This window comes from Phyllobates terribilis, unplaced genomic scaffold (assembly GCF_046119375.1).
Source record: "Phyllobates terribilis strain yellow unplaced genomic scaffold, ASM4611937v1 Scaffold_1__5_contigs__length_1240528914, whole genome shotgun sequence".
Lineage (NCBI taxonomy): Eukaryota > Metazoa > Chordata > Amphibia > Anura > Dendrobatidae > Phyllobates > Phyllobates terribilis.
This window is the reverse complement of record NW_027362761.1, coordinates 8,472,402-8,488,371: the sequence shown is the minus strand read 5'-3', so window position 1 is coordinate 8,488,371 and position 15,970 is coordinate 8,472,402. Positions and strand designations below refer to the sequence as shown.

General features: G+C 45.2%; 1 protein-coding gene across 1 annotated transcript in view; it reads left to right on the top strand.

Annotated features, from left to right (window-relative positions):
- Positions 1-15,970, top strand: part of LOC141166626 (excitatory amino acid transporter 5-like) — a 926,734-nt gene that overhangs the window by 723,978 nt on the left and 186,786 nt on the right. The window contains exon 8 of the mRNA XM_073653531.1: positions 14,452-14,646. Within this exon, the coding sequence (XP_073509632.1) occupies positions 14,452-14,646 (195 nt within the window). The remainder of the gene's footprint in view (positions 1-14,451; positions 14,647-15,970) is intronic.

Below are 15,970 nucleotides of genomic sequence, written 5' to 3'. Positions count from 1 at the left end.
CTAATATCAGCCCCCAGCTGAATACATAGCCTTTACTAGCTATTAAAATGGGGGACCCCCCAAAAAAAATGACGTGGGGTCCCCCCTAATTTAATAGCTAGCAAAGGCTAGGCAGACAGCTGGGGGCTGATATTAATAGCCCAGGAAGGGAGCCATGAATATTGGCCCCCTCCCAGGCTAGAAACACCAGCCGTCAGCCGCCCCAGAAATGGCGCATTCATAGGATGCGCCAATTCTGGCACTTAGCCTCGCTCTTCCACGCTGCCCTGGTGCGGTGGCAGGGGGTAATAGGGTTGGGGTTGATGTCAGCTTATAATGCCAGCTGACATCAAGCCCAGGTTAGTAATGGAGAGGCGTCTATAAGACACCCCCATTACTAACCCCATAGTCAAAGTTAAAAAAAACACAAACACCCAGAATAAAGTCCTTTAATTGAAATAAAGACACAATTCTTTATTGTTCTAAATTAAACCATACTTACCATCACGCCCATTCCAGCTGAAGCCAACGATCTCCTGCAATAAAAGAAAAATAATAAAGCAACCTCATCCTTACCTTTCCATGGTTCCCACGACAGCTTCAGCTCTGCTACATCGAGATGACAGGCTGGACCGCAGCAGAACGCTGCCATCCAGCCTGTCATCCCGCAGACACTGAGAAGCGCAGGCATGCTTGCGCTGCTCAGCGTCTCTCTGTGACGACATCCAGATGAGCCGAGTTCATGTCCAATGAACTCGGCTCACCTCATGCACGTCACTGACAGCGTGGGAAAATTCTCACGCTGAAGCGGTGAGTGCAGGAGAATTCTCCCACGCTGTCAGTGACGTGCATAAGGTGAGCTCATGTCCAATGAACTCAGCTCACCTCCTGCACGTCACTGACAGCGTGGGAGAATTCTCCTGCACTCAGCGCTTCAGCGTGAGAATTCTCCCACGCTGAAGCGCTGAGTGCAGGAGAATTTTCCCACGCTGTCAGTGACGTGCATAAGGTGAGCTCATGTCCAATGAGCTCAGCTCACCTCCTGCACGTCACTGACAGCGTGGGAGAATTCTCCTGCACTCAGCGCTTCAGTGTGAGAATTCTCCCACGCTGAAGCGCTGAGTGCAGGAGAATTTTCCCACGCTGTCAGTGACGTGCATGAGGTGAGCCAAGTTCATTGGACATTAACTCGGCTCATCTGGATGCTCTCACAGAGAGACACTGTGGAGCGCAAGCAAGCCTGCGCTTCTCAGTGTCTGCGGGATGACAGGCTGGATGGCAGCGTTCTGCTGCGGTCCAGCCTGTCATCTCGATGTAGCAGAGCTGAAGCTGTCATGGGAACTATGGAAAGGTAAGGATGATGTTGCTTTATTATTTTTCTTTTATTTCAGGAGATCGTTGGCTTCAGCTGGAATGGGCGTGATGGTAAGTATGGTTTAATTTAGAACAATAAAGAATTGTGTGTTTATTTCAATTAAAGGACTTTTTTCTGGGTGTTGTGTTTTTTTTAAATACTTTACTAGAAATTCATGGTGGTCATGTCTAATATTGGCGTGACCCCATGAATTTCGGGCTTAGGGCCAGCTGATAATGCCAAGCTGGCCCTAACCCCTTTATTACCCAGTGAGCCACCGCATCAGGGCCCTGGATGAGTTGGGTACAGCGCCAGAAGATGGCGCTTCTATGAACGCGCCATTTTCCGGGGTGGCTGCGGACTGCAATTTGCAGCGGGGGTGGCCCAGAAAGCTTGGGCCTCCCTGCGCTGCGGATTCCAGCCCCCAGCTGCCTAGTTGTACCTGGCTGGACACAAAAACAGGGCGAAGCCCCACGTCAATTTTCTTTAAATTATTTCATGAAATAATTAAGAAAAAAAGGGCTTCCCTATATTGTTGTGTCCGGCCAGGTACAAATAGGCAGCTGGTGGTTGGGGGCAGCCCGTTCCTGCCTGCTGCACCTGACTGGACACAAATATAGTGCGAAGCCCCACGTCAATTTTTTTTTAATTATTTCATGAATTTCCTGAAATAATTTAAAAAACTTGAAGTGGGGCTTCGCACTATATTTGTGTCCAGCCAGGTACAGCAGGCAGGAACGGGCTGCCCCCAAACATCAGCTGCCTATTTGTACCTGGCCGGACACAACAATATAGGGAAGGCCTTTTTTTCTTAATTATTTCATGAATTTCATGAAATAATTTAAAAAAAAATACGTGGGGCTTCGCACTATATTTGTGTCCAGCCAGGTACAGCAGGCAGGAACGGGCTGCCCCCAACCACCAGCTGCCTATTTGTACCTGGCCGGACGCAACAATAAAGGGAAGGCCTTTTTTTCTTAATTATTTCATGAATTTCATGAAATAATTAAAAAAAATTGAAGTGGGGCTTCGCACTATATTTGTGTCCAGCCAGGTACAGCAGGCAGGAACGGGCTGCCCCCAACCACCAGCTGACTATTTGTACCTGGCCGGACACAACAATATAGGGAAGGCCTTTTTTTCTTAATTATTTCATGAATTTCATGAAATAATTAAAAAAAAAATACGTGGGGCTTCGCCCTATTTTTGTGTCCAGCCAGGTACAACTAGGCAGCTGGGGGCTGGAATCTGCAGCGCAGGGAGGCCCAAGCTTTCTGGGCCCCCCCCCCCGCTGCAAATTGCAGTCCGCAGCCACCCCGGAAAATGGCGCGTTCATAGAAGTGCCATCTTCTGGCGCTGTACCCAACTCATCCAGGGCCCTGGTGCGGTGGCTCACTGGGTAATAAAGGGGTTAGGGCCAGCTTGGTATTATCAGCTGGCCCCAAGCCCAAAATTCATGGGGTCATGCCAGTATTAGACATGACCGCCATGAATTTCTAGTAAAGTATTTAAAAAAAACACAACACCCAGAATAAAGTCCTTTAATTGAAATAAACACACAATTCTTTATTGTTCTAAATTAAACCATACTTACCATCACGCCCATTCCAGCTGAAGCCAACGATCTCCTGCAATAAAAGAAAAATAATAAACCAACATCATCCTTACCTTTCCATGGTTGCCACGACAGCTTCAGCTCTGCTACATCGAGATGACTGGCTGGACCGCAGCAGAAAGCTGCCATCCAGCCTGTCATCCCGCGGACACTGAGAAGCGCAGGCATGCTTGCGCTCCTCACTGTCTCGCTGTGACGGCATCCAGATGAGCCGAGTTCATGTCCAATGAACTCGGCTCACCTCATGCACCTCACTGACAGCGTGGGAAAATTCTCACGCTGAAGTGCTGAGTGCAGGAGAATTCTCCCACGCTGTCAGTGACGTGCATGAGGTGAGCTCATGTCCAATGAACTCAGCTCACCTCATGCACCTCACTGACAGCGTGGGAGAATTCTCCTGCACTCAGCGCTTCAGCGTGAGAATTTTCCCACGCTGTCAGTGACGTGCATGAGGCGAGCCGAGTTCATTGGACATGACCTCGGCTCATCTGGATGCCGTCACAGCGAGACAGTGAGGAGCGCAAGCATGCCTGCTCTTCTCAGTGTCCGCGGGATGACAGGCTGGATGGCAGCGTTCTGCTGCGGTCCAGCCTGTCATCTCGATGTAGCAGAGCTGGAGCTGTCCTGGGAACCATGGAAAGGTAAGGATGATGTTGCTTTATTATTTTTCTTTTATTACAGGAGATCGTTGGCTTCAGCTGGAATGGGCGTGACGGTAAGTATGGTTTAATTTAGAACAATAAAGAATTGTGTGTTTATTTCAATTAAAGGACTTTATTCTGGGTGTTTGTGTTTTTTTTAACTTTGACTATGGGGTTAGTAATGGGGGTGTCTTATAGACGCCTCTCCATTACTAACCTGGGCTTGATGTCAGCTGGCATTATAAGCTGACATCAACCCCAGCCCTATTACCCCACTGCCACCGCTACAGGGCAGTGGGAAGAGCGAGGCTAAGTGCCAGAATTGGCGCATCCTATGGATGCGCCATTTCTGGGGCGGCTGACGGCTGGTGTTTCTAGCCTGGGAGGGGGCCAATATTCATGGCACCCTTCCTGAGCTATTAATATCAGCCCCCAGCTGTCTGCCTAGCCTTTGCTAGCTATTAAAATAGGGGGGACCCCACGTCATTTTTTTGGGGGGGTCCCCCATTTTAATAGCTAGTAAAGGCTAAGTATTCAGCTGGGGGCTGATATTAGTAGCCTGGTAAGCTCCGTGGGTATTACCCCCTTCCGAGGCTTCAAACATCTGCCCCAGCCGTCTGCTTAACCTCCGCTAGAGCCTAAAATTATGGGGGATCCCACGCCAATTTTTATTTTAATAAATCCTTTATTTTAACACTAAATGACAAGTACAGTAACCAACACTGTCACTGTACTTATTATAAATGTGACTGACATGTTTCTATCTATCTAATCTATGTGTGATGCTCTATCTTTCTGTTCTAAATTGTCGGGTACAGATGCTGAATTGCCGGTCGGCTTTTTTAAAGAGACAGTGCATGAAAACACTATTATTTTTTTAAATAAATCCTTTACACTAAATGACAAGTACAGAAAGCAACACTGTCACTGTACTTATTATATATGTGACTGACATGTTTCTATCTATCTAATCTATGTGTGAAGCTCTATTCTTTCTGTTCTAAATTGTCGGGTACAGATGCTGAATTGCCAGCCGGCTTTTTTAAAGAGACGGTGCATGAAAACACTAATATTTTTTTTAATAAATCCTTTACACTAAATGACAAGTGCAGTAACCAACACTGTCACTGTGCTTCTTATATGTGTGACTGACATGTTTCTATCTATCTAATCTATGTGTGATGCTCTATTCCTTCTTGTCTAAATTGTCGGGTACCGGTGTATGCCGCTGCTGAATTTGCCGGCCGGCTTTTTTAAAGAGAGTGTCTTCTGAGCAGTTTGTCAGCTTTTGGACACCTTTGCAGGTGTTTTCTATGTGTTTCTATGTGTTTTTGTTTGCCTGCCATTGGTTTTAACGGTGTTCGACGGTGTTCTAAGGTGTTCGACGAACAGTTCGACGAACAGTTCCTTGAACATCCCGGTGTTCGACGAACCGAACCGAACCCGAACACTACGGGGGTGGCTCAACACTAATTATGACACAGACTCTGCCTATGGGGGGATTATGCCACAGACTCTGCCTATGTGGGGGGGGATTATGCCACAGACTCTGCCTATGTGACGGGGGGAGATTATGCCATAGACTCTGCCTATGGGGGGTGGTAGATTATTTCACAGACTCTGCCTATGTGGGGGGGGGATTATGCCACAGACTCTGCCTATGGGGGGATTATGCCACAGACTCTGCCTATGGGGGGATTATACTACAGACTGTGCCTATGGGGGGCATTATGCCACAGACTCTGCCTATGGGGGGATTATGACACAGACTCTGCCTATGGGGGGGGGATTATGACACAGACTCTGCCTATGGGGGGATTATGCCACAGACTCTGCCTATGTGGGGGGGGGTTATGCCACAGACTCTGCCTATGTGACGGGGGGAGATTATGCCATAGACTCTGCCTATGGGGGGTGGTAGATTATTTCACAGACTCTGCCTATGTGGGGGGGGGGTTTATGCCACAGACTCTGCCTATGGGATGGATTATACTACAGACTCTGCCTATGGGGGGGCATTATGCCACAGACTCTGCCTATGGGGGGATTATGACACAGACTCTGCCTATGGGGGGGGGATTATGACACAGACTCTGCCTATGGGGGGGGATTATGCCACAGACTCTGCCTATAGGGGGGATTATGCCACAGACTCTGCCTATTTGGGGGATTATGCCACAGACTCTGCCTATGGGGGGTTTATGCCACAGACGCTGCCTATGGGGGGATGCCTATGGGGGGATTATACTAAATAGAGGACCATCTGGTGCATCATACTATATGGAGGCTATTAATACAGTGTGAGGATTACAGTTAGGGTCATACAGTGTGGGAGATAATGTGGGGTCTTTGCACAGCGTGGGGGACCATCATACAGTGTGGGAGATAATGTGGGGTCTTTGTACAGTGTGGGAGACATCAGTTTGGAGGCTACTAAGGAGTCAGTATACTGTGTGGGGGTACTATACGGTGAGGGGAAATTATACTATGTATAGGAGTGCCTCATATTCTGTAGAGGGGAGCTGTACATGGGGGGAGACTCAGGACATTATTAAATGTTAAGTGGGCACTTATCATTATAGGGGAACTCAGGTTATTATGACTGTCAAAGGGGCACACAGAGGGCTTTATTACTTTCTAGGGGGCACAATGTGGACACTGTTTTCTAGGGCACTTACACACAGCATTACTATATTCTAGAGGTTTGTTTTACCATCTAGAGCAGAGGTCCCCAACCGCTGGTCCGCGGACCAGGACCGGGCCGTTGGGGTTTTTCAGCCGGTCCGCAGCGCCGCTGACAGTTGTAGAGGATCAGCAGGGAGAAAGCCAGCATGTGATCAGTAGCCTATAAGAAAAGAGGAGGAGGGACTGGCAGTGAATAGATAATTAGCCATGCGGCCCTACTCGCAGAATGTGCTCAGGCAGGAGCAGGGACAAGCAGGTCATGTGTGTCCAGCGCTCCTTCCCCTCCTGCTAGCTGCGAGTTGGAGGGGGAGGGGCTCTGGATGCTAATGGGCAGCTAGATATGACGTCAGGTGTCCCACCCTTATGACTCCTGTAGCTGTGTTCTGGTGTCGTGCGGCCCAGCAGCAGATTTTCTGGTTAAAGTGAAAAAAGCAAATAACAGTGAAAATTCATAGCAGCAGTGGCTGTGTCCAGTAGCAGCAGTAGTGGTCATCATCATCAGATGGGACCTAGATGGGACCGTCTTGTTGCAGGAAAACAAGCCCAGTGCTCCCACTGATCCAAGGAAACAAGCCTGGTGCTCCCACTCATTCTGAACCTATGGTAAGTTGAATCACATTCTCATTATAAATGTCATAATTATATGATAAATATGCACTAAGCTCCACCCCTCCATAACCCCGCCCCCATATGACCAAAGCCCCGCCCCCACCCCCACCGGGCCATTGAAAACTGGTCTTGCTTAAAGCCGGTCCCTGGTGCAAAAAAGTTTGCCGACCACTGATCTAGAGAGCACACAGTACCACACAGAAGGTGCAGTAATAGGGACACGTACAGCAGCAGAGCCTCAGTATTGGGGTATCAGCAGGAAGAGGTGTTTGTGCAGGTTGGGAATAGATGTGGACGGTGCCTGAAATGTAAGGAGTGAAATCTGTCTTTGATGTGATCTCTGTAGACCTGAGACTCTGAGTCCTGGATGGAGAAGTCGTCATGTCCATCTGGGCCAGATAGAAAAGACAGGAAAAGTGAACAATTTAATCTAAAAGAACATCAGCTGTAAATTACTATATATAACTGTAATCTCTTATATGTTCTGCAGGACTGATGTCACCATATGGCAGTAATATGCTGGTCTTTGTATAGAGATTATTTTTAGTAACAGCGCTGAGGTTCTCCTATATCCACTATCTGGGTGCGCCACCATAGTTATAGTCAGGGTTATCTGGTTAGGGGCCCACTAAAAAGTTTCGACCCCCTGAATCAAAACCCTAGCTACGCCTCTGGTTTGTATTTAATCCCATTCACCATTTCCTCATGCCGAGTATGTCACCCTCAAGTGCTCACCCTATTTTAAACATTTGTCTTTTATCTATTGTCCGTATTTATTTCAATAAATTTATATTTATACCTTTTCTGGCTGTACACAGTTTCTGTAAATTTATTTGCTTCTTCATTTAGAAATGTGCAAAGCACTTTATACTCTCAATTACTGATTATTGTTGTATAATTTTTAGACCATTTATATAATTTAGGTAGCGTACAATGCTGTTGGTTACTTCTGGTTACCATCCATTTACCCCTAGCCAGATAGAATTAAAAACACAGTTCAACATTAAAAAAGTATGAGGTATTGCAAGAGAAAGGCATCAAAGTGACATAACCGTTTATTCGCATGATATCTTATGAACCAAAAAGTCCCATTAGCTGTTAAAGCATAATTACTAGTGATGGGCGAGCACTAAAATGCGCGGGTGCTTGTTGCTCGGGTCGAGCAAATTGGAATACTCGGGTGCTTCACTCAAGCAACGAGCCCAATGTAAGTCTATGGGAAACTCGAGCATTTTTCCGGTGACTCCTCCTGGCGGTCTGCAGAGGGCCTAAAAATTGCCCAAATCGATGGGAACAGTGTTCAAATGACATGGGAAAAGCATGGGGAAGACCCCTAGAAGCATTTCTGACTCCCAAGTCACTGCTGTCAACAATGTTGTCAGAGCTATTACGCCACTTTTACGGACTCACAATGAAACGTACAAAAACGAAACCAAAATGGATTTTCCTGGGAAATATGTTAAGGAATATCCTTTTCAGGGTAATGACTTGTATATAAGGCAAAATAAATAACCAAAAACAAAAATGCTCTTCCACACCAGGGGGCTATGTTCACAAGTAGCGTTTTTGATGTGTTTTTTGCAATTTTTCATTGCTTTCAACCAAGACAAATGCATTCACCGGGAAATGTCATTTTAACATTTTACAACCTTCTCTGGTCATGTGGTGTGTGACATCATCAGACACATCCTGTTTCATTTATGATGGAGGGACTCTGAAAGTCACAAAGCCTATTTTTATAGGGTCGTCAGGCGCCCTTACTATTCTTAAAGGGCCAGAAGTCGGCCCTCGCTATTGTTAGAGAGCCATCAGCCGGCTATGCTTTGTTGTTCCCATTATTAATGAGTGGGTCTCCTATACTGTTATTGCGTATGCAGTGACTGAAAGGGCTGCCAAAAATTTTCAGAAACTCACTACAGTGCCCCTTGCAAGAGACATAGAGGTCAGAGAGCCTCCTAAAAACAATGTTCCCATAAGGAGGAAGTGGGTCTCACATTGTGTTTGCCTATACAGTGAATGCAAAAGCTGACAAAAATTTGGAGGAACTCCAATGCCCCTTGCAAGACACATAGAGGAGGTGATATGGTAGATATGGTGGTGAATGATATGGTGATGGAGGATGAGTAGAAAGAGGAGGACAAGAGCAAATAGACAAAATCAGGAAGCGTATACCCATGTGTAGGTGTGAAGAGGTGCATGGGAATAGACCTCCCCAAAAAAGACACTGGATTTGAGTTTGTTACGCTGCTATCATTGGGTGGTGTTGAGAAGTCTGGCCCCATCCAGCCCTTGTTAATTTTTATAAGAGTCAGCCTGTCAGCATTTTCAGTTGACAGGCGAATGCGCCTATCAGTTATAATTCCAGCAGCGGCACTAAAAACCCGCTCTGACAAAACGCTAGCAGCAGGGCAGGCCAGGACCTCCAAGGCGTAGAGAGCCAGTTCATGCCACGTGTCCAGCTTGGATACCCAATAATTATAAAGCACAGAGGAATCACGGAGGACGTTGGTACGGTCGGCAAGGTACTCCCTCACCATCTTCCGAAACTTTGCACTCCTTGTGAGAGTACCTCCCGCCTCAGGGCCTGTGCGATGGGAGGGTCTGAGAAAACTGTCCCAGAACTTTGACAGTGTTCCCCTGCCTCTGCTGGATTGGAGTTGTGTCTCTCTTGCCATATGAATTCCCTGTATAACATTGGTTATGCGTCCTGTATTTTCTAATAAACTCTGTGTGTGGCTATAATCTTCTATACCACTAGGTGGCGGTATAGCACTGTGATATATTGTTTACTAGCACCAGGCACGTTAATCCCTTATGAAATCTGTTGTTTAAATAGTTTAAAAAATCATGTGAAGATCGGTGAGGGAGTACCTTGCTGACAGTACCAACGTCCTCCGTGATTCCTCTGTGCCTTATAATTATTGGGTATCCAAGCTGGGCACGTGGCATGAATTGGCTCTCTACGCCTTGGAGGTCCTGGCCTTCCCTGCCGCTAGCGTTTTGTCAGAGCGCATTTTTAGTGCCGCTGGTGGAATTATAACTGATAGGCGCATTTGTCTGTCAACTGAAAATGCTGACAGGCTGACTCTTATAAAAATTAACAAGGGGTGGATTGGGCCAGACTTCTCAACACCACCGAATGATAGCAGCGTAACATCAACTCAAATCCAGTGTCTTTTTTGGGAGGTCTATTCCCATGCACCTCTTCACACCTACACATGGGTATACGCTTCCTGATTTTGTCTATTTGCTCTTGTCCTCCTCCTTCTCCTCATCCTCCATCACCATATCATTCACCACCATATCTACCATATCACCTCCTCTACGTGTCTTGCAAGGGGCATTGGAGTTCCTCCAAATTTTTGGCAGCTTTTTCAAACACTATGGGAGACCCACTTCCTACTAATGGGAACATTGTTTTTAGTAGGCTCTCTGACCTCTACGTCTCTTGCAAGGGGCATTGGAGTGAGTTTCTCCAAATTTTTGGCAGCCCTTGCAGTCACTGCATACGCAATAACAGTATAGGAGCCCCACTCGTTAATAATGGGAACAACAAAGCATAGCCAACTGATGGCTCTCTAACAATAGTGAGGGCCGACTTCTGGCCCTTTAAGAATGGTAAGGGCCACCTGATGACCCTATAAAAATAGGCATTGTGACTTTCAGAGTCCCTCCATCATAAATGAAACAGGATGTGTCTGATGATGTGTCACACACCACATCACCAGAGAAGGTTGTAAAATGTTAAAATGACATTTCCCGGTGAATGCATTTGTCTTGGTTGAAAGCAATGCAAAATTGCAAAAACACATCAAAAACGCTACATGTGAACATAGCCCATGGTGTGGAGGAGCATTTTTGTTTTTGGTTATTTATTTTGCCTTATATACAAGTCATTACCCTGAAAAGGATGTTCCTTGACATATTTCCCAGGAAAATCCATTTTGGTTTCGTTTTTGTACGTTTTATTGTGAGTCCGTAAAAGTGGCGTAATAGCTCTGACAACATTGTTGACAGCAGTGACTTGGGAGTCAGAAATGCTTCCAGGGGTCTTCCCCATGCTGTTCCCATGTCATTTGAGCACTGTTCCCATCGATTTGGGCAATTTTTAGGCCCTCTGCAGACCGCCAGGGGGAGTCACCGAAAAAATGCTCGAGTTTCGCATAGACTTACATTGGGCTCGTTGCTTGAGTCAAGCACCCAAGCATTCCAATTTGCTCGACCCGAGCAACAAGCACCCGCACATTTTAGTGTTAAGGGGACGGTTGCAACAACTTTATTAAAATGATATGCAACTGAACCCCGGGGTCCGCGATGCAGCCACGAAGACTGCGGCCGAACACCCACCGGGTAAGAGTGTAAGACAACCAACTTAAAGTGTAAATCCCTCCAGTGTTACAACACACCTGGACCGGAAAAGGGATTCACACTATCTCCGTTAACTACACGAGAGATGTGCCACAAATAATTGTAGTCGTAGCCCTGTTAACTGCACCGAGGCTACGCAGCAGGCGCTGGGAAGTGTGTGTGACTCACGCCGGCATGTACGTGCTCCAGCCGGTGTGGGACCGGACTGCAGAGTAACTCTCCATGTGGCTAACAGGCGGTGCCAGGGATACGGAGCCCATAGTCTGCTCGAGGTGTATAGCAACTTCCTTGCCGGAGCCAGACTACCAAACGGAAACTACCTGCCTCCCCCAGCTAAGTCTGCCTAAGCCCCGCTAAACCTGCCTAAGCGACCTGTGCTAATCAGCCGAGCGAACTCTGGCATCGGCAGGTCACAGAGAGAGCAGCTAGAGAGCACGTGGAGCCAAACAGCAAAGCGTCCACACAGGAACACAACCTATACTCAATGATCAGAGCGCACCGCCATGCTTGTGGGCGGGCTATTTAAAGACTAAGCCCTGCCCACCGTCGCATTATTGGTCGCACTACTGATGACGTCACCCACGACCAATCAGGCAGTGCCAGGTCACTGGTTCAGCTGAAACCAAATCAGCAACCACGGTCCGCCATGTCACGGGCATGCTCAGTGCAGTGCATCCTGGACTTAGACTGTAGCAGCCCTGTTCCCCTCCGCAACCTATGCTTAACACTACTAGGAACAAAGACTCAAAAGCAAGCCTGTACATCTCATGCACTGGCTAGGCATTGGGACTAGTGGCGGTGCTAAGCAGCATCTGCCCCAGCTGGACCAGAATGGGAGACCACAGAATCCACTGATGAATCTGACCCAATTTCAGGTCCAGCAACTGCCCGACGTCTAACATTTAGTCCTCGCCCATCGCTAGTAATTATGCTTTAACAGCTAATGGGACTTTTGGTTCTTAAGAAATCATGCGAATAAACGGTTATGTCACTTTGATGCCTCATACTTTTTTTAATGTTGAACTCTGTTTTAAATTGTATCTAAATAAAGATTTGAGATTTTATTATCGGTTTATATGTTAATTAGGAGATACTTGAATAATTTGGCCTACTTATTGGTTTACCTTAGCCAGATAGGTTAAAGTCATTTATACACTAAAAAGGCTTTGTTTGCATTACACATATCTTCCAGGCAACTAGAGGCGAAAATATATTCACTGGGAATCAAATTTTTGGGGGGAAATTTGGTGAAGCCGGCTAATTTGAATTTCATGAGATCCACTCATCCAGTGTCAGGCTGGGGAGCCAAGGGCCCACCAGAAAAATCAACTCCAGGGCCCCACTTTTCAGCTACTTGTAAATATGATTTTATCCTCATTCAAAAATTTCTATCGCAATAAATTGTGTTAATTGTTAAATGTATAAGATGCTGCCTTTGTCTGTACATAGTGAATCAAATGTATCATGCCAAGTGCTGCTCATATAAGAGAGTGGTGGGGGACAACTCTTGCACAGGGGCCCACTGGAGGATTCTCCTGTTCTCCTGTGGGCCAGTTCAAGCCTGCACTCATCTCTAGTTTACAGGATAATGTATTGACTATCGCACATATAGCTATTGTGCCATTTGTAGGATTTAAAACCCTGTAAAAAAATTCATAAGTGTGACAATTAAACCAATAGATTAAAAATAGGATTTCAAAAAATTATATTTATTGAATACTTTTACTAAAATAAGTAGTAGAATGGTTTCAGCGCACCACATAATCCTCTAGAAACACAAACTCCACATATTGATCAGTTCTCAAAATATATTTTGTGTTGGCAATTGGTAAAACAGCCTCAAAAAGAAAATCTTATCAACGACTCCATAAAGGGGTTGTGCGCCATAAAGAATACTTTTAACCAAGCAGAAAAGGTGGAAATAAATGGTTTTGTAATTTACATTTATTAAAAATTATGCTCTATTTAATAAATACCAGGCTTTTATCTTCTGAAGTATGCTCCCTAGCGCATCCCTGGCGTTATTACATTCCGCTCTCGTAGTGGGTAATCAGCTGGCTGAGTTTGCTCAATTCCTGTCATCATAAGAGGTCCCCCCAACTCCCCACCCCCAGTGTGCACAACATAATCTCCCTCATACAAATCTTACAGCTCCGGGAGCAGATTGCTATGGAAGCGTGTCAGTGAGTCTTCTTCTCCTACCACCTCTGGGTGAGATCGTTCTGCTCAACAGAAGTCTGAGAGTGATAGCAGAGAGACCATTCCCACACACACGCACAGCACTGTGAAGCAGAGTGGGGTTGGGAAGACTCACTGACTCTCTTCTGTGCTTTCAGGAATCTGCTCTCTGTGCGGGGGTGGGAAGTTGTGGGGCCTCTTATGATGACAGGAACTGCGCAAACTCGGCCAGCTGATCGTCCACTCAGAGGACGGAATGGAGTAACGCCAGGGGAAGCCAGGGAGCATACTTCAGAAGATAAAAGATTGGTATTTATTGAATGGAGCATCATTTTTAATAAATGTAAGTTACAAAACCATTTATTTACACCTTTTCTGCTTATTTAAGGGTATTATTTATCGTGGCACAACCCCTTTAAACCCTATTCCTGAGTTCTTAGGTTTAACATGACACAGAATATAAAATCTGTGTAAGGCATAATAATAACAACTATTAAGAGGGTATCAGGGTACATTCTAAAAATACAAATATTTTTGATTAATTTGGTATCCTCATAACCCAAAGCTGTGAGAACTAGAATATCTGATCTGTTCACCTTTGTTTTGCTTTCGGCATACAGCATTTATCTTTTGGGAGCCATGAATTGGTGCAAAATCTACACCTAAACAAATTATTATAGGTCACTTTCAGAGGGCAAGTACCAGTACAGAAAGTAACATACAGATGCTTGTCAGCAGAGGGGCTATTGCAGGAGTATGCCCTTGTGACCACTGAAATAGAAGTGGCACTAAAATAAACTTGCTGCGATTACTGGGAGAGAATATTAGGGAATTAATACTATGAGTGAATGGGGGCTCTATTCAGACTTCTCAGGAAGGAAAAATCTCGACTGTCCAGTAGCAGTATGGATACTTGAAACAAATTTATATTGATTTATTGCATGTTAAACACAGTTAATAGTGCAGTAGATTTCTCTTTTTGTAGCCATTAACTGGTTTTCCTTTTTTTTATTTTGCTACAGTTCTGCAACTCTACCAATCACATTAAAATGCCTTTTAGAAAATAATAAAATAGATCGACGTGTAGCCAGATTTGTTCTTCCAGTTGGTGCTACTATCAATATGGATGGAACTGCACTGTATGAAGCTGTGGCTGCCATATTTATTGCCCAAGTAAATGAGTATGATCTAGATTTAGGACAAATCATAACAATAAGGTAAGCTATTTTATCAAATAACGTTCATTTTTTTAGATTGATTTCTATTTACAAGTTACTGTAGGATAACACTGGAGCCTTATTTGTGTCTAGGTAGTACTAACTAGAGCCATGCAATGAAAAACATTTCTCAAAATGAGCATATGCACATAGCCTCTTCAGATTCGAAGATGACTAGAACTCTAGTGTCACCGATTGGAAATGACAACCAATACCAACATATAAAATGTTTAGATACTAACTTTTAGGATTGCTACTTCCAATAGGTGGCACTACAGTTCCATCCTTGTTTTTCTCTGAAGAGAGCATTTGCATATTTATATTCCATGGGGAGCATTTCATAGCCTATAAGTCTCCATACACTGACTTGGTGGTGGTCTCCAGAAGAAGAAACATTGACCCTTAGACATCAAAATAAAAAGCTATTACTGTATACTGAATCAATGCTGATTTACAAAAGGAGAAGTAAATCAGCATCCAGGATGTAGTTAAATCTGTTTTAGTTTTATTTCTTCAGATTTAAAAACATTAATCAAAATTCTACAGGCAGAGAAACAGTAACATAGTTTATGCGTTTTAAAATGCTATGAATAAAGACAACAAGTACTTGAAACAGGTGAGCCATGTTGCTATTTATCTATGTGTAGAATTTTGATTGTTATGTTTTTAATCTGAAGAAATGAAACTAAAAGAGATTGAACTATATGGCTATGTGCACACGTTCAGTATTTGATTGTAGAAATTTCTGCAAGGTTTCTGCACCTCTTGGTAGCAAAAACGTGGCGGAAAAAAACGTGCGTTTTTGGTTTGTTTTTGCATGTGTTTTTTTATGCGTTTTCGTACAGCAATGAATGCTTTTTGGAGCTAAATAAAGATATTTGAAAAATATGCATCACTAACACGCTTTTTTTCATTAAAATTGGTGGTAATATAATGTGTCTATAACATTTTATAGTTATATCCTACCTGCTCATTTTAGTTATAGGGGTGTGATCCTCGTATTCAGTCAGGGCTGGCGGCGCCCACACATTTGAATTTTGCTCCCGGCTAGCGCTGATGTAAGTGGGGCACTTGTGCAGTTTTACATGGCCAGGCGCGGCTCCCTGCGCCTGCGCAGTGAGGTTGTGTAACTCCCAGCTTAACTGTGCATGCGCTGTGACGAGTGGCTTCCTGCGCGTGCACAGTGAAGTTCCCAGCTTCACTGTGTGTTGCCGGAGTCGCTCGTCACAGCGAATGCACAGTGAAGCTGGGAACTTCACTGCGCACGCATGGGGAGCCGCTCGTCACAGCGCATGTCCAATTTTAATGAAAAAAGCGTGTTAGT